The sequence below is a fragment of the Sander lucioperca genome, unplaced genomic scaffold, assembly GCF_008315115.2.
Source record: "Sander lucioperca isolate FBNREF2018 unplaced genomic scaffold, SLUC_FBN_1.2 Unpl_67, whole genome shotgun sequence".
Lineage (NCBI taxonomy): Eukaryota > Metazoa > Chordata > Actinopteri > Perciformes > Percidae > Sander > Sander lucioperca.
The window spans coordinates 1-20485 of record NW_023396406.1 but is presented as its reverse complement, the minus strand read 5'-3'; the positions used below and the strand labels follow the sequence as shown (position 1 = coordinate 20485).

General features: G+C 40.1%; 2 protein-coding genes across 2 annotated transcripts; both read right to left on the bottom strand.

The window, feature by feature from the left end:
• Positions 1 to 7111: 7111 nt before the first annotated feature.
• LOC116060748 lies at positions 7112 to 14821 on the bottom strand. The gene is made up of 6 exons (XM_031314481.2): positions 14762 to 14821; positions 14455 to 14544; positions 13159 to 13264; positions 10175 to 10321; positions 10033 to 10086; positions 7112 to 7370 (listed from the first exon to the last, which is right to left on the bottom strand). Exons 1-6 carry the CDS (start codon positions 14819 to 14821, stop codon positions 7117 to 7119), a joined length of 711 nt encoding a protein of 236 aa, XP_031170341.1. The 3' UTR covers positions 7112 to 7116.
• A 1993-nt stretch (positions 14822 to 16814) lies between these two features.
• On the bottom strand, positions 16815 to 20473 carry LOC118494584 (histone-lysine N-methyltransferase set-1-like). Its single transcript, XM_035998891.1, has 6 exons — positions 20046 to 20473; positions 18089 to 18219; positions 17838 to 18000; positions 17513 to 17705; positions 17131 to 17205; positions 16815 to 16913 (listed from the first exon to the last, which is right to left on the bottom strand). Exons 2-6 carry the CDS (start codon positions 18192 to 18194, stop codon positions 16815 to 16817), a joined length of 636 nt encoding a protein of 211 aa, XP_035854784.1. The 5' UTR covers positions 18195 to 18219; positions 20046 to 20473.
• Positions 20474 to 20485: the final 12 nt, after the last annotated feature.

Genomic DNA, 20485 nt, shown 5'->3' with positions numbered 1-20485 from the left:
AAGAAGCAAAGGGACTCCGGGGAGAAAACTCCCCAGAGATAGGTTAGTAACAGGCATTTCTGGGACTAAGATGCACACAAAAGGAGACAAGTGAAAAGAGAGAAGAGGGAGCGGCTCATTGTGTCCTTGGAAGGAGCTTCCCACAGCAGTCTAGAGTTATAATAGTATAACTAAGAGAGGCAGGCTAAAGAGAGGGGCCCTGGACCGGGCTCGTACTCTCCCCTGCCGGAACGGGCTTGTACTTCCTGCCTCCCTCTACTCTACTCTACTATGCTGCAACTCCTCACTCCCTAACTATAAGCTTTATCAAAGATGATGGTTTTCAGTTTATTCTTAAATGTGGCGACGGTGTCAGCCCCCCGAACCCAAGTTGGGAGCTGGTTCCACAGGAGAGGAGCCTGATAGCTGAAGGCTCTGGCTCCCATTCTACTTTTAGAGACTCTAGGAACCACAAGTAGCTCTGAGTTCTGGGAGCGTAGTGCTCTAGTGGGACAATAAGGTACTAAGAGCTCTTCTATGTATGATGGTGCTTGACCATTTAGTGCTTTGTAGGTCAGGAGAAGGATTTTAAATTCAATCCTGGATTTTACAGGAAGCCAATGCAGAGAAGCTAATACAGGAGAAATGTGATCTCTTTTGTTAGTTCTTGTCAGAACACGTGCTGCAGCATTCTGGATCAGCTGGAGGGTCTTGAGGGACTTATTTGAGCAGCCTGATAGTAAAGAATTACAGTAGTCCAGCCGGGAAGTTACGAATGCATGGACTAGTTTTTCAGCATCGTTTTGAGACAGGATGTTCCTGATTTTGGCAATGTTACGAAGATGGAAAAAGGCTGTTCTTGAGGTTTGTTTTAAGTGGGCGTTAAAGGATAGATCCTGGTCAAAAATGACTCCTAGATTTCTGACAGTAGTGCTGGAGGCCAGGGCAATACCATCTAGGGTAGCTATATATTTAGATAATGAAGTTCGGTGGTGCTTGGGTCCCAGCACAATAACTTCCGTTTTGTTTGAGTTCAACATCAGAAAATTGTGGGTCATCCAGGATTTTATATCTTTAATGCACGCTTGAAGTTTAGCTAACTGACCGCTTTCGTCTGGCTTGATTGACAGATATAATTGGGTGTCGTCTGCGTAACAGTGAAAGTTAATTGAGTGTTTCCTAATAATATTGCCTAGAGGAAGCATATATAAAGAGAATAGAATTGGTCCAAGCACTGAGCCTTGAGGAACGCCATGGCTAACTTTAGCGTATTTGGATGGTTTATCGTTAATATTAACAAATTGGGATCGCTCAGAAAAATATCCATCCATCCATCTTCTTCCGCTTATCCGGTAGCGGGTCGCGGGGGTAGCAGCTCCAGCAAGGGAATGTTATTTATATATATATATATATATATGGTTTTATGGTGGTTTATCACGTCGACTATTTGAGAGAAATAATAAATTAAATCATCAGTGAACCTCAGTGATTATTAGTCCCTGGATATTAATTTAAGAAACACAGAGACACACATGTATGCTTCAGTACCTGCTGAAGTCCCCGTGGAGACACTTTGAGACAAAAACGTCAAAAAAGTCACCCACGAGCCGTTGACAAACGATGAAATATATTTTCTCAGATTTACAGAACAAAACATAATGTTTTTTTTTTTTTACAGTTTTTTACAATCCCTTTGCTACTAATTTCAGAACCTTGACGTCATTTTTCAAAACTTTAGACACAAAACTCAAAACGATCATCACTTGTAACACAGACTGTCCAATGTTCAAGGTGATACAAGTTTCATTATGGTACTAGATGTAAATACATCCCTGTAAAAGTACTGCAGTAATAGAGAGAATACTACAGACACAGTGGAATCATTGAACAAAACCTGAAATATATTGAAATTAAAACAATACAGTACCATCACAACATAGGTTTATTTAAATCAAAGCAAAATAATTAGCTAGGAAATAGAAAAGGAAAGACAGTACTGTAGAATTTCAAATGCAGTGTTCCTCAACTTGCTTGTACTGTAAAAACAAAGGAGTGATTACTGTACTTCTACATATTCATCAACTCTGTTTTGTGGTTTTGGCCGCAGGTTCTCATCTACATCGCAATTAGCCAAACATCTTGGAAAAACCCTTCGGGCATGGCGAACAATGTGGTACGAGTATATATATATATATATATATATATATATATATATATATATATATATATATATATATATATATATATATATATATATATATCAGTAACAAGCAATTCCAAGGGCCTGCATGCATACAGTGCAGTACTGTCAATACAGTAAATAGTCTGAAAGGTGGTACATGGGACCATAGAAACAGTGTCTGGTAAACAGTAGTACATTACAGTAAAGGTAGTACATGGGACCATAGAAACAGTGTCTGGTAAACAGTAGTACATTACAGTAAAGGTAGTACATGGGACCATAGAAACAGTGTATGATAAACAGTAGTACATTACAGTAAAGGTAGTACATGGGACCATAGAAACAGTGTCTGTAAACAGTAGTACATTACAGTAAAAAATGATGATGAAATATTACATCCATAGATACTGTAGTCTAATTGGTTCATGCTCCACACTAATTGGTGACAATGAATCTCGTTATCTTGAAACTTCCATGATCTAAACATGGAATATTGTTTGTCTGTTTCCAGACAACTATACATTAAGAGTAATGCAACAGGTACTTATCATTTAGAGTAGTTGTATTGATCAATAGTTAGATCATTGTAATGAAATGAATAGACAATCATCTGAAATGTAATGTGTGAATTGCTTTTTAAAATAGTAGTACTTTGATGTTAAGTTGTGTCATATTGAACAGGTGATCTTTGTTATATGAACAAATGATCTTTGGTTTATGTGGATTGTATCCAAGCAAATGAAAAAGTGTTAGAGATTTGAAAAATGTGTATTTTGATCATTGGTTGTGAGCAGGGGGGGAGCTAGACTCTCAGTACAGTGGGGGCGGAGCTTCATCATGGGGCCCTCTGCTACCAAGTCATTTTAAAATTAAAACCGTTAAATAAACGGTAAATTATCTGATGAATGCATATGTTATGATGTGTCACTTGTTTAGCCAAGTAAGCCTACATGTCAAATAAAACACAAAGAAAAGCCACATGTTTTGACAAGTTTGTGTTGACGAACAAAGAAAGAAAGCAGTTTGCCAGTCCAGTAAAAATGTTTCAGCACCACAGACAGCGACAGCTGATGGACAGCAATGGTGAACAGGCCAAGAGAGCTCAATCAGTGCCACGATATATATATATAATTGACATGGCACTATTATACTGTATATATTGAACACAAACTTTATTTACAACTCTGTAGGTAGGCTACATGAAAACTGGGATGAAAACTTTGAATAAAACAGATTTATAAACATTCTGAGTGACTTATTCATAACTAAAATATAAATTCTTAGAAGATTTTTTTTCTTACCATTTTGTCTGCTTAACGATCCTCCAGAACAAATACATCTAACAAAACTATATACATATCATGGTCCCTTATTAAATCTTCATCCTCCTCTCCTCCATGGTGGCAGATCTGCCAACCACTTTGTCCTTGTCAATATGTCTGTCCCGCTCCACACTCAGCCAGGTGAGATTTGACAGTCTGGCCTCATCCATGCACCAACGCAAGTATGTCTTAATGAGCCGCAGACTGCTGAAACTTCGTTCGACGCTGGCGCTGCTGATAGGAAGGGTTTTATAAATCCTGTGGAGAATGGTCAGGTGTGGGTAGACTCTATCCATGGCGTTGGTACGAGGAATGGCAGGACGGCGTCGGTGGTGAGATCCATGTTTAACTCTGAATACAATGCACGAAAAGAGCGAAACTCCTCCACTGCATCTTCTGGCTCGGGCATGTCTTCTGAGTAGAAACGGGCCAGCTCAAGCATTTTCTCCTCAGCATCACGGTGCTCAAACCGCTTTGGGCAGAGTACTGCCAACAGTTTGGCCATTTTTTTGAAGTCTGAGAATCGATTTTCAAACTGCCCCGTAAAAACATCCAGAATGTAAAAATAAATATCCGCTTTGAAGCGGCGTCTGCTGTCCTCGATCTGGTCATCCTCTGCGTCCTCCTCAAAATGCCTTTTTCTCTTGTGAATCCTCTGCTCCGCAAACTCTGTGGCTGCGTGGCTTTCTCTGGCCATACTTCTTGCTGTGTTCTCCATGTTGTCAAAGGCCTCCTCTGTGCCTAACTCTCTGATCCGAGCCACAGGACTGTCAATACGATCCACAGCAGTGTTGACATCCAGTGATTCTTTCTGAAGGTTCTTTCCAGTTGCATGTTTTCCTGCTCCTCCTGCAGTATTTTAAACCTCGGAAGGCTTCAGACAGGACATTGGCTAGGCGCTGCTGCTGGAACCAGAGGCATCCGCGACCGACGAGGTATCCTCCACTTCAAACTGCCGGTGACAGTCGTCCCCCTCCGGTGAGCTGTTCTGGGCTTGACTGCTGTTAGCCTCATCGTTAGCCGGTGTCAGGCTAGTAGGGCTAGCACTAGCAGTAACATTAACCATCGATGACTGAGTTACAACGTTAACGGTATTATTATCATTTTGATAGTGTTGAGTCATGGATGATGATGATGATAATGATGGTGATGATGAGGAGTACGATGTGAGAGGAGCACACGATGCTACCACTCTTCTCCTACTATCTCGCTCTTTTCTTTTTAATGCGCCAGATTTATATTTTCTCTCCATTTTCGTAACTATTCTCTTAAGTGCAATCAGGAACGTACATAACGTTTACATTATAAATTTGCACCTCACGCCACCCTTAGTTACTGTTGCTAAGTAGGAGAAGCTTGGCCTTAGCAACAGTAACTAAGTACAACAAGCTCAGACTTAGCAACAGTAACTAAGGGAGGACTTGGCATGGCGCTCACTACGCTGCCGTATACATGACACCGCATCGGCCTCTGCTGCCACTGACTAACTACTCCCTGGATAAATATTGTCTAATATTTGGAAAAAACGAAAAAGCTATGTGAGAAAGAAGCAGATAGAAGGGGTTGCATTATGCATTTGAAGGTTATACTGTCAAACAAAGATAGCGTGGCTCATTGGCTGGTCAATTCCCATGATGCAAGGCGGTTAATAGAGTTGTGTTAAAATTTGCTGATAACTTTGCCATTTGTTCGAAATACAAATGTAACTTCATGATTTCCGTTTATTTAACGTGTCTGCTTAGAATGTAGTGTTTTGTTGCCTGGTAATTGTCATTGTTGTGCAGGTTTACCGTTGTAACCATGAGTTACGTGACTGTAACGAAGAGAAGTGCTGGATTATGTCACCGTGTGATCATATGCAGTATATTAGCTTCCTTCAGCTATTAATGTGCTACGTGTCACTTGACGAGGGCCCCGTTCTCGTCAAGTGACACAAGTTGGGCGGCTTTTGAGGGGCCCCTAATTCGCATGGGATCCTGGGGTGGCCGCACCCAAGCACCCACGCTATCTCCGCTATCTCCGCTATCTCCGCTACTGGTTGTGAGTTTAGTGTCTAGAGTTTTGAAAAATGACGTCAATGTTCTGAAATTAGTGGCAAAGTGATTGTTAAAAACTGTAATGTTTACATCACTCAGCAGAGGGCAGCAACACACACACACACACACACACACACACACACACAGATACACACACACACACACACACACACACACACACACACACACAGATACACACACAGATACACACAGATACACACACACACACACACACACACACACACACACACACACACAGATACACACAGATACACGCACACACACACACACACACACACACACACACACACACACACACACACACACACAGATACACACACACACACACACACACACACACACACACACACACACACACAGACACACACACACACACACACACACAGAGAGATACACACACACACAGACACACACACACACACACACACACACACACACACAGATACACATGGATACACACACACACAGATACACACAGATACACACACACACACACACACACACACACACACACACACACACACACACACACACACACACACACACACACAGATACACACACACACAGATACACACAGATACACACACACACACACACACACACACACAGATACACACAGATACACGCACACACACACACACACACACACACACACACACACACACACACACACAGATACACACACACACACACACACACACAGATACACACACACACACACACACACACACACACACACACACAGATACACACAGATACAAACAGATACACACACACACACACACACACACACACACAGATACACACACACACACACACACACACACACACACACATACGGGTCTATGTGGATTAGCCGGACTTTTTCTCCAAACAGGCCCGGTGGTGGTTTAGATGGACTACCCTTTCCTGAGGTCCTAGAGCTATGGGAGTTAGATTAAAACACTCAAAAAAATCTGAAAAAAATTCAGGTCACTTTAGACTTCAGATACACCCTTCAGAGCGTGATACACACCACCCTAAAACTATTGTGGTTTATAGAGACAGTTCTCCTTTTGAAAAATATGTGACTTATAAGGTCCAAACAAACATTATTGGGACTTTAAAGGGACAATGACGTCACTTAAATATACTGCTCATTAACATAAATACACATTAACCTGACACCACCAAGCATTAATGAGACTTAATTATTATTTTATTGTACAACTCAAATATCACCATTGTTAGTTAGTGACACTGACTTACAGCCAGATAGCAGCCTGGAACAGCTAAACAATAGATTGTCACACAACACAAGTGCCGCGACAATAACTTATTTTAGCTTTTTTGCTTGATTCTCATTCTTACCCAACTTCAAAAGACCCATGGTTGCTCATAACAAAAATAAATTAATAAAATGTATAATAAAATTGTTTTTGTGATGGCCTCTTTGTATAATTCCACCTTCTATTTTTGTACTGAACCTTTAAAATGCCATTATTACAACCTATAACAGGCAGATAACTTGTAACACAAGAGCCACACTTTTTAAAACGTATTAACACAAACACACCACCACAACTGTCAGTGTATTTAAATCTTTTCGTTTTGTGACTGCCTCTTTGCAGTTATTCCTCTATTTCTAACAAAGTCCCTTATATTTTGCACTGTTCTTTGTGCCAACACGGGGTCTTCCACCAGTTTGCAGTGACTGCATTCAGTTTTGGTGGCCAGTTTTCCCCTGCTTATATGATCTTTGAAGTGTCGCATTACTGCGGCGACCTCAGCCTTAGACCACACTTTCTTTGCCACTCTTCTGGATCCATGTTCTTTATCAGCATAATTCCCTGGAAGATAGGCAAACAAGAACAACATATATCACAAACAAAATGTGTTTTTTTCTTAATAATTCACTTTGGGTATCAGTTAATTGCTCACTCGATGTGATTTGACCAACTTTACTAGCCCACATTAGAGTGTGGACAATACAGTGTATTAAAGTCATCAGCATTAAAACATTTTTAGAATGTCTTTGCTGTTCATCTATTTAAGGGGCTAAACCTTTTGATATTTGAATTAATTTAAGTACAGTTAGTAATACTACAATTAGTAACATGTCTTAAGTTATTTTGGCATTTTACTTCAACACACCGTATTTTAAATGAAACAAAGACTATGGGATTTAAAGTCTGATTTTCAGTTTAAATCTGATTTCATATGGTTAGCTAAATAGTGTAGGAACTTGGTCTGAAAGTTTAGTCTTGATATTGAAACATAACACAAAGTACGTAACAATCAGCCTAATACTACTTTTAACCTCTTAATCTTCCAGATTTTGTGACTCATTCATTTTTAGTCTTTTAACCAACTGGCCAATAAGAGAATTAATAGAACGTAATCATGGGCAATCAAGAGAACATATGAAGAGATGGGGGTTATCTCAAATTCAGTATACATTTTCCGATTATAAATTAAGTGTATATGCTCCCTTGCAGACAAGATGTTTTGTACAAATGCAATACAGTTAAATTTAGGGCTATTTATTTATATCCTTTCTTTAAGAGTACTCTTGCATTTTGATAGTTGAAAACTTTAGAGACAGGAAACATCACAGAGACGTGCATAAATATCCTTGGATGGAATCCAACTGTGGATGTTGCAGTTTTGTGGCATGTGTAGAATACACTGCAAAGTCATTTTTTGGTCTTCGGTTTTATTCCTATACTTCCTATACTACACAATTCAACATGGTGCCCACAGTGGACTTGGTGTTTGCTTCGCTCTCCTGACACTGACGTAACTTTGTTTATTTAGTTATTGTGCATCTTACATGCACAGCTCGTGTGTGGGACAGTAAGATACAGCAGGGAAGAACTTCTGGACATTGGCAATGTTCAACACGAGCTTACAACACTGCCTCTTGAACTTTGAGCCGGCAGGACACAGCAACACCGGTGCGCCCACAACGGGGACGAGGCAAGAGAGGTGGGCTACATGCTAGGCTGAGCTACAGGACCACGCTGGCTAATGTCCGCTCTCTTGACAAATAAGATGGACGAGCTGAGAACTAGGACTACAACTCAGCGTGAGATAAGGGAATGTTGTGCTCTTATTCTCACTGAGATCTGGCTCTCTGACAGCACGCCAAACTCGGTTCTCCTGCTCCACACACACTCCATCCAAGATGGAGACCGCACAGAGGCCTCGAAGAAGACCAGGGGAGGCGGTGTGTACATTAACAACAGATGGTGTGGGAATGTGCAGATTGTTGAAAAGCATTGAACTTTTAATGCTAAAGTGCAGAACCTTTTATCTACCAAGCGAGTTCAGCGCTGTGCCTCTGCTTGATGTGGATGCTACAGGACCTCATCAGCAAGCTGGAGACTGCACACCCAGATGCCGTCCTTCATCGTGGCCGGTGATTTTAACTACTGCAACCTCAGGGAGCGTCCTGCCAAAGTACCATCAACACATGAGCTTTCCTTTGAGGGAGAAGAATACTCTCGACCAAGTGTACAGCAACGTGAAGAACGCCTACAAGGCTGTGCCTCGGCTGCACTTTGGACTATCAAACCACATCTCAGTGTTCCTCTACCAAGCCTAAAGGCAACTCCTCAAACGAGCTCCCCCAGTAAGTAAAACTATTAAAGTGTGGAATGAAGGATCTGAACTAGTGCTTCAGGACTGCTTTAACAGTACAGACCGGGGTGTGTTTAAAACTCCTGCTCTGAGAGGGGACTGTACTGTGGACCTATAGGAATATGCTGCAGCTGTAACTGGCTACATTCGCAAATACAAAAATGATCCCCACTAAACGCTGCAAGACCTACCCCAACAACAAACCCTGGATTAACTGAAGTGTGGTCCATGCTATGTGCGCGCTCTGCTGCATGTGTCTCGGGTGACACTGAGGACTAGAGAAAGGCCAGATATGACCTGCGTAGATCAATCAGACAGGCCGAGAGACAATACAGACTGAAGCTGGAGGGATATTACACCACTGCTGATCCCGGGAGCATGTGGCAAGGTCTGCAAGACATCACAGACTGCAAACAGAAAACAAACCGCTCACTTCGAAGCCCTCAACACCAGCTGAAAGGGAGGGACTATGGCCAACAAGGGCATACTGGACACACCGCTCTGTGTCACTGTGTCACCACTCCCCACCTGCTTCAAGTCCACCACCATCGTGCCCCTCCCAAAGAAGGACACTGTGACTTGTCTGAATGACTATCGGCACCTTAGCTGTAACTGTGTGGCACAGAGCACCTTATTCAACTCAGGTTTATTTTTTTCTTTTAATTCCAACTTAGGTTTACTGTACACTGTAAGTTATACTTAAATTTAATATTTTTTATTTTTATTTTATTCTATTTGTGTTGTGTATTTGTCTTATTATTGAACTGTTCTGTTAAGGGACTTGGGCAAAGTAAGAATTCCATTGTATGGTATAAACCACTGTGTTTCTTCTGTGCATAAGACAATAAACCTCTTGAAGCTGAATCTTACCTTCAGAGGGAAGTACACTCTCATTTACTGTGGACGACACAAATGACACTGATCCTGTTGAACACACAATTTAACAAAAGTTACCTTTGTCACAGGAAAAAATACATTTTATCAGCAGTGACTATGAAGTGAGTTAACATACCAAAGCCTCCAATGTCATGGCCTCGCTCTGTGGTTGTAGAGTCAATATCCTCAGGCTCCACAGTTCCAAACTCTGATGCTGTGACTTCTGTGTTGCTGTTATCAGATTCGCTCCCACTGTCTTCAGCGTCACTTAACGCAATCTCATCTGGAAAATGGCATTAGTAAAACTCACATAAATAGCTGGACATACAAATCTGTGGTTGAAATAGCCACATCAAATAAAAAGACCTAGGGAAAAGATAGTAGGCCTGTGGTTTTGTACTTGCCACTTTTTGCAAAGTACCTATTTTTACTTGAGTAGTTTTGAGCCATTTTACCTGTGTTTATGTTTAATGTGGTCCATGAGCACATAAGATAAAACAATCCATGTAAAATGATTACACAATATGATATTATGTTAATATTTAACGTAATTCAACTACACCTCCACAAACATAATTTTGAATTACTGTCCAGCCATACTGTAGACTTATGCTTATATTTCTGAATAGTAGTCCTCAACTCATATTTGGACATGAAAGGTGATTTTTTTTTCTTGGAAAAGGATGCTGACTATGCCAAGTCTAGATGTTTATAAATTAACATTCAAAGGAAAAAACAAACACTCAGATAATATCTACAAGGGCTAATTTCTGTACAAACCTTCAATTTCAATCTCATCCAGTGACTTCCCCTGCATGCTGGAAAGGTGTCCTTTCTCCATTGACAAAAGCAGTTTGGAAATCTTAGCCAGTTGTGTTGTGGGAACTGGTAATCTGTAGAAGTCGCGGTGAACACGGATGTCGTGACCCAGGAAGTCTGCAACCTGATCAAGTTCATTGTTTTTTAAATTAAGGACTTGTGAGAGTGTGGCAACATGTTTCCTGAGTTGTGTTGACCTGAGGTACTCCGGGTGCTTTGCTCCACACTGGCTTGCATGAACACGCAAACAGTCCTGTCCTCTGTAGTGGCTCATTGACGTTGGTCTTGCAAACAGGAAGACATTTGTGGCACAAACGCCACATTCAGTTCTTCTACTAGCAAGTAGTGACAAAGCATCCACCACACTTGGTGTGAGCAGAACTGCAACCTTTCTGCCCCTTTTCCCCATGATTTCAATTCGGCTGAAAAAGTTGCAGAGCTTCTGTTCAGTCTTCGACAACCCCATGGCAACATCTTCATGGAGCTTTGTGTTGTCCCTTTCATGAAAACTTTTGAGGCGCATTTTTGAAACTTCCCCAGCACGTCTTCGATTGAACACAATGATTTGTGCAAGTGTGAGTTTTGCAAGTTGAGCATAGTTCTGAGTGGTGGCCTCTTCCTTCAAGCTGCAGAAGGCACTTTCTGCAGATTTCTCAAGGTACTGATGAAGGATCTGAACATCTTCAGTGAAGGGCAAGGTTGATGGTTTGTTGTATTTTGCATCACTCAGTGTGTTCAGGGCACTGTGAGACACCAACTCAGCCCACCTGGAGGTGTACAACTTCTTGAATATGTCAGTGTACCTGATCAGCTCTTCCTCTTCTGCCATGAGTGCCCTACAATGAATAATGTCAGCGATTTTCTGCAGTGTATGCCCCAGTTTCAGCGCAAGGCTTGGTTTCTGGTACGAGTGTTTTTCTTCATCAAAACCTGAAACTTTCTTTACTGCTTGCACAACTCTCTGGAAGTTAGCAGGTTTAACAGCCTCCTCTAGGTTATGTACTGAGAATTCTGTACGCAGGCATAACAACAGACGCCCCACTTCACGGAGCTTCTGTCGAATGTATTCATATTTTGTAGGGTCTTGTCCATGTTTGTTGTAGAGTGACTGGGCAAACTGAATAATAGAGAGGTCATTTCGCACAACTGAGGCCACCTCATCTTGTTTCATGACACTAAGGAGCTTCCACACTCCACTTGAGATCTGCTGACAGAATGTAGACTCCAGAGTTGCAGCCAAGCCCAGTACTTTGGTTCTCCCAGGTTTGTCATCCAAATCTTCGTTTTCTGGCTTACAGGGGCATCTGCGGACATGTCTCCAAAGCTCCTTACGTATGTACATCCCTTGACAATACATACAGTGAATAAACTTTCCTGCCAGTGTTTTAGCTTTTGGCTTTCTCTTCACTTTCAGTGATCCTGTTCCATCTTGCAAAACTGCAGTGTTATGTTTAAAATTTCCCTTATTCCTCATTTTTTCTAATAATATCTTGCGCTCTTTTGAGTCCTCAGGAAGGGAAAATGCATGGACAATTTCAGCATGTGTCTTGTGTGTTTTCAAGTGGCGGGAAATTTTGCTTTGTGGCTTACCACAAACATAACAGTAATTTTTTTTACTCATAATCAGATGTGGTAATTCTTGTTCATGAGTCACAGCTTCATCATCTGGCTTTTCCTTTGATGAGTCTTTGATAGAATTTGCTGAATTAGATGTGTCAGCAGCATTGGGAATCATCTTATTTTTAAGGGGTGGCCAACATTTTGATGTACTGGCCACAACTTGGGTGCCTGTGTCTGACCCATAAGATGTTCCAACATCAGGTATGACTGGTTTTACTTGAATATGTGCAGCTCTTGCCTGACTTGACATTAAGGGTATGCTGGCATCTGAATCATATTCATCATCCTCCGAGTCAGGTATGTATTCCTTGTCAGACATGTCCTCAGCTTCATCAGATGATATTTGGTCCAATTCTGGAGTTGGAATTTTGTCCTGATCTGACAGCAGTTCATCCTCAGAAGCCTCAGAAGACTGCTGCGCCTGAATTGGTGATAAAGCAAATTATTTTACAGGGTGATTGAATCTTATAGACAGTTCAAGTTCAACACTCACTCAGTAGATACTCACCTGTGCTGTGCTGTGAAAGTAATCTCCTGTAATTTGCTTGAGGCAGGATTTATGCCAGACCCCTGAACAAACTGTAACACATTTTGAGTAAAATAATGTTAACACTGCAGGTCTATTTAAGTGGTTAGAGCACAACACATGTACACTCTATACTAATTCACTAAATATCTAACCTGTGCATCGATAGCCAAGCCACTTGAAGGAAGATACGGGTCCCACACAATTAACACACTTGTCCAAGGAGGATACTGTTGCGCACACCAGGCGGTGTTTTTGACACTGTTGGCGAAAAATGTAATTGTAGTATTTATTTATGCCACATAGTTTGGACAGAAAGATATTTCATATTTACATGTCAATATCTAATCACTTTAAATCCAATACCAATGTGACATTTAATTTACTTCATACATATTATTACCCTTTTATTGCATTGTATTTTATTGTTATTTATAGCGTATCTTATTTATACGCAGCTTATTTATAGCGTATCCTATATGAAGATATACCTTCTTCATATTTTTAAATTGTAGATGGGGAATTTATGGTATAACTAATAGGGTGCCTATCCATTACATTTAACCAAACAACTTACCATTCACATTAAACCAACATACAGATCAAATGCAGGCAGTCCAAATGTTCTAATGTTTATACAATGTCCTTCCATTTCATTGTCCACATAAAGCATGTTCTACTCAACATTGTCCACATAAAGCATGTTCTACTCAGGCGACTACACACACACACACACACACACATTGAAATAGGTTGGTAGATTTAACATTTTGCCACAAATAACTTCACTAAGTTGTACATCACATTGCAGTGTGGAGGCAGTGACAGACAGCAGATGAGAGGGACGCTGAAAACTATAAACGACAACCCCTCTATTCCTGTGTGTGGAGCTGAGGCAGTGTATTTTATTGTTATTTATAGCGTATCTTATTTATACACAGCTTATTTATAGTGTATCCTATATGAAGATATATCTTCTTCATATTTTTAAATTGTAGATGGGGAATTTGTGGTTAGCCTCAGTGCCAGGAGCTGACTTGTAGCCCAGTATAACTAATAGGGTGCCTATCCATTACATGTAACCAAACAACTTACCATTCACATTAAACCAACAAACAGATCAAATGCAGGCAGTCCAAGTGTTCTTAAAAACCAAAGTGATGTCTCTGGTGACATGACCCTCTAAACTGTATGGTCCTCCCAAGTCATATTTGGGTGGGGTTCACCGTTTGATACACATACACTCAGATATTCTACTGACTGAAGCTTGAAAAAGCATGTTTAGACAATGTCCTTCCATTTCATTGTCCACATAAAGCATGTTCTACTCAACATTGTCCGCATAAAGCATGTTCTACTCAGGTGACTACACACACACACATTGAAATAGGTTGGTAGATTTAACATTTTGCCACAAATAACCACTAAGTTGTACATCAGATTTAATTTACCTCTCCAACCTTGGTGAGTGGGCCAAGCTCTGGACTGGTCTGATTTGGGTGGTTGACAGCTGTATGGATGCACTTGCTCTCAGTGGTCAGCTGTAGAAGATGAAACAGAGACAAAGGACAATAAAGAGAAAGTCCTGGGAACGTACTACTAGAGAGGATATTTGACATCTGACTAAAAAAAGAAAACATTCTTCTGTTGACAGAAAGACAGAGGAAAACCTTGCTTTAAAACTCACTGACAACTTTTCTAAGATATTAACAATCAGAGCAAGATATTTATAAAAATCTATCTTTTGTCAAGATATACCTCTTCAGTCTCATCAATTGTGGATGGGACATTTGTGACATCACAACTCTTTGGAGCCATTTCGTCATCAAGGGCCTGTAAAAAGGAAAAAAACAACAAATCTATATTATCATAAATATCTTGAAGACAAGGTGTTCCCTGTGTAGCATTCTGTGAAAAGATATCATGGCTGTATTTCTGAGTGTTCTGTGGAAAACATGTAGTCTCTGAAACGGTTCTTTAGTCACTGAACAGGCCACATGACTACAGTCTGTAGACTATGAAAACTATACTCTGATGAATACAGCATTTGATTACTTCGTTGTTTATCTATTGCCAGCCCATTTGCTAGAATGATCACACTTCTAGAATAAGTGGCTGTAAGCTTTTACATGGAGTGACTTTTTAGTCCTTTTATAGTTCTTAGATTTGCTATGATTCTTTTTAAATGACATCTTGTCATGAATTTTCGTCAGTGTTGTTGAGTGGGTGCTCATCCACTAGATGTACCTAAACAATGTATCATTCACATTAAACCAACATACAGATCAAATGCAGGCAGTCCAAGTGTTCTTAAAAACCAAAGTGATGTCTCTGGTGACATGACCCTCTAAACTGTATGGTCCTCCCAAGTCATATTTGGGTGGGGTTCACCGTTTGATACACATACACTCAGATATTCTACTGACTGAAGCTTGAAAAAGCATGTTTAGACAATGTCCTTCCATTTCATTGTCCACATAAAGCATGTTCTACTCAACATTGTCCACATAAAGCATGTTCTACTCAGGTGACTACACACACACACACACACACACACACATTGAAATAGGTTGGTAGATTTAACATTTTGCCACAAATAACCACTAAGTTGTACATCAGATTTAATTTACCTCTCCAACCTTGGTGAGTGGGCCAAGCTCTGGACTGGTCTGATTTGGGTGGTTGACAGCTGTATGGATGCACTTGCTCTCAGTGGTCAGCTGTAGAAGATGAAACAGAGACAAAGGACAATAAAGAGAAAGTCCTGGGAACGTACTACTAGAGAGGATATTTGACATCTGACTAAAAAAAGAAAACATTCTTCTGTTGACAGAAAGACAGAGGAAAACCTTGCTTTAAAACTCACTGACAACTTTTCTAAGATATTAACAATCAGAGCAAGATATTTATAAAAATCTATCTTTTGTCAAGATATACCTCTTCAGTCTCATCAATTGTGGATGGGACATTTGTGACATCACAACTCTTTGGAGCCATTTCGTCATCAAGGGCCTGTAAAAAGGAAAAAAAACAACAAATCTATATTATCATAAATATCTTGAAGACAAGGTGTTCCCTGTGTAGCATTCTGTGAAAAGATATCATGGCTGTATTTCTGAGTGTTCTGTGGAAAACATGTAGTCTCTGAAACGGTTCTTTAGTCACTGAACAGGCCACATGACTACAGTCTGTAGACTATGAAAACTATACTCTGATGAATACAGCATTTGATTACTTCGTTGTTTATCTATTGCCAGCCCATTTGCTAGAATGATCACACTTCTAGAATAAGTGGCTGTAAGCTTTTACATGGAGTGACTTTTTAGTCCTTTTATAGTTCTTAGATTTGCTATGATTCTTTTTAAATGACATCTTGTCATGAATTTTCATCAGTGTTGTTGAGTGGGTGCTCATCCACTAGATGTACCTAAACAATGTATCATTCACATTAAACCAACATACAGATCAAATGCAGGCAGTCCAAGTGTTCTTAAAAACCAAAGTGATGTCTCTGGTGACATGACCCTCTAAACTGTATGGTCCTCCCAAGTCATATTTGGGTGGGGTTCACCGTTTGATACACATACACTCAGATATTCTACTGACTGAAGCTTGAAAAAGCATGTTTAGACAATGTCCTTCCATTTCATTGTCCACATAAAGCATGTTCTACTCAACATTGTCCACATAAAGCATGTTCTACTCAGGTGACTACACACACACACACACACACACACACACACACACACATTGAAATAGGTTGGTAGATTTAACATTTTGCCACAAATAACCACTAAGTTGTACATCAGATTTAATTTACCTCTCCAACCTTGGTGAGTGGGCCAAGCTCTGGACTGGTCTGATTTGGGTGGTTGACAGCTGTATGGATGCACTTGCTCTCAGTGGTCAGCTGTAGAAGATGAAACAGAGACAAAGGACAATAAAGAGAAAGTCCTGGGAACGTACTACTAGAGAGGATATTTGACATCTGACTAAAAAAAGAAAACATTCTTCTGTTGACAGAAAGACAGAGGAAAACCTTGCTTTAAAACTCACTGACAACTTTTCTAAGATATTAACAATCAGAGCAAGATATTTATAAAAATCTATCTTTTGTCAAGATATACCTCTTCAGTCTCATCAATTGTGGATGGGACATTTGTGGCATCACAACTCTTTGGAGCCATTCCGTCATCAAGGGCCTGTAAAAAGGAAAAAAACAAAACATAATGTAGACCGTGGACTATGAAAACTATACTCTGATGAACACAGCATTTGATGACTTCATTGTTTTTGTTCTACCAGTCTGTAATGGTCAGTATCCTCTTTGCTATGGTGTGCTGGGTAGGTGGCATCAGGACTGGTGGTGCTAACAAACTGCTAACAAAAGCTATAAAAATCATGTTCTACCTGAAGCTAGATGGAAAATGTACAATATTTTGGTATGTGAAATGTTCTATGGTTAAAGCATTTCTTATATGAGAACTATCAAAGTCAAATTTTGACCACCTTGCATCTCCACGGCCAGTCTGAGTCACCATAATTATAGGTGATCTCCTCTCCTGGACTTATGTCTCGAACTGCAAACAAACAGAGATGGGGCTTCCCTTGCACAGTAAGGTACTTCATCTTGGCATTAGGGTTTATATGGTCATCATTTACAAGCCTGCCAAGTGACCCATTCTCTATTGCTGCATCAACACTACAAAAACACAAGTAACATTTTCAAAACAATCAGTTTTTATATTAATGCAATGTAAATTAACCTGATGTGAGAAAAGAGAAAAAGAGTCATATAATTCTGATTAGATTAACCAGTGACATATATACGTACCACCACAGTTTTCCATTAAAATGGAACTCGAACATAAACACTTTGAGGAGGTCATGGTAAATTCTCTGTCTCCTCTCACATTCTTGCTTGCTTATTAGATCACCTCTGTATTCCAATAGAAAGTCTCCCTTTTCAAATGGAACAGAGGTGAAGATGCCACGGCCTAATTCATCAAAGACAAAACAACAAATAAGTGGCAAAAAGTGATATGTATTAAAGTTGAATCATGATTAGAAGAAGATTCAACTTACCTTTTACAGCATTGATGTACTTGATGTCAAGTCCCACTTTGTCACTTTCAGCAGTAACATAAAATCTTGCATCATCCTTTGGATTAATGCGTCTACGCCGCTGCATGTTTACGGTTTACAGGTGTCACAGCCTAAATTACCAAAAGTGATTGTCAGGATTACAATGTTCACTGGGACAAGCATGATCAGAAAACAAAACTCTGGGTAAATTAGTAATGTACAAGCCACATCTGGACAGAAGCCAAATGATGTGCTCATAACTGCACCATGTATATTTTATTATTTTAAGAATACATAAAAAGTGTAACATCTTTCTCACAAAGTAACAGGCTGGTGGGAGTCTGTACTACATAACAGGAGGAGGATGACAGTTGCTTTAATCTCCAGCTGTGCTGGACCACATTCAGACTAAACTTCATCCTGCCTCCAACTGACTGTTTTCTGATGGTGTAGAAAGTCACTGACCACATAAGATAATTTCTCTAGTCAAAAACCAAATCGAGCGAATCTCTAGTAGGCTTCATAGACCATGTTGCTCGGTGTTATCATCCAAAAATAACAGACAGGTAGCAAGAAAAAAAGTTTTAACTAACAGCAGCTGTGTTTAGTTTTCCAGGATAAAATCTTAAATTGATACATATTCTGTCTGATTCTCTTCTCTTTATATCATACGCTCTACATTTTCTCTATCTTCATGTGAAAGTAATGGGATTCACATTGTCTTTTTGGGTTCAAAGTCCTTTTAAATTTGGTTTCTTTGGTCAATATGAATTACGGATTATTATGACATTAAAAAGAACCAGGGCATGACATGTTATCACTGCGATGCTTCTGGCATTAGATCTGTTTTAGAATTATTCAAATTAACATGCACCTGACTGGTCAAAGAATGGTCAAAAGTATGTAAAACTACAAGAGAAAAGGCATTCCCATCCCCTCTACACGTTTACTAGATTCAACATAGTCATATCTTTGGAAAGTAGTCTAAACCTAGACATTTGCAGGAGGCTCAGTAAGCAGGTACTGGTGAACAATACCACTAAATGAACAGTGTGGAAATCTATATTAACAGTAAACACTTTTTAACAATTTTTTTGAAATAATACTCTACACATGGCACCAGATACCTCTCAGGTCTGTTTCCCCTCATGTTTTGTATATTAATCATTATGGTTGGTTACTATGGGTACCAATTAATTTATCTTACAGGTTTAGTACACTAACAGAACATCATAAACACATTATATTTATTAAATGGCCTGAAAGTACTCCTATTAATTATATATCTTCCAGCCTTCCTGTGTCACTGCAACTTCATATTTAAACAAAATAATGTTGGGCTACTAAGAAAATATTAAATTCTCTAAAACAAACACAATGTCTGTGGTAAACGTTAAGGCTACCAGGTCCAGACCTCAGCAATTACAAAAGCTACAGGTGGATACAGACAGGCAGTTACATAAACTTGTTAATCAACTTAGTACTTACAGACCAGGAAAACCAAAGATGATATCAATACATCCTCTTAGTTCTTTTTTGTTCCAATTCCAAAAAACAGAGCTGCCAACTAGCTGCTTTCTAGTCCTCCTCTCCTGTCCTCTCTGCAGGCATCCACTTCACGTGAATGCTAAACGAGGCTTAACGAGCAGACCATGTGGCTAGGCCCTGCTAGTTAAGCCATGCCATAGCCACAGCTTAACTTAGCCTAGCTAGCTTTCATTTTAAAAACTACCAAATTTGACCTGCTGACAATGTTGCTTCTGTCCTCATCTCTACTTGCTGTCCTCCACCTATTTAGCCTGAGGCTTAATGAGCAGTACATGTTGATAGCCATTCAAGCTAGCTCAGCTAACATCACACATGCTTGTAAATATATAGCACTTTACAGTAATTTCTTGCAAAAAGGAAACACTTCTTCATGCAAAAATGGAACTGTATTTACAAATATAAATATTACCTGTATGTATTTAATCCTCTAGTAAGTCCATGACTCTAGCTGCTGCTTCCCAGGTGTGGTCCATTTAAGTTTTAAACAAGCGACGTCTCTCGGCCATGCTCCGGGCATGTGTGGGCGGAGCTTCCAGCCGACTTCCGTTTGGCCCCGCCCACGCGCGTAAACCAGCCAATCACAAGACAGCCCGCCAAAATGCACCGTGTGTATCAGAAATGTGTATGAAACTGCAATATAGAACCCAGCAGTGGCGTCGCTGTTCTGATACACTGGGATACACTCAAAATCAGGTCAAGTGGTAAATGAGGACTTTCAAAGAAAAAGAGAATTTATGTTATTTAGACACTAACGAATGCAATTCCGCTCTTTGATTTATGAGGACTTTGGCATAGTCCCCGTATTACCCTTAGGTCCGGGGAGCCCAGGTGAAATGTCCGGCGTGTTGT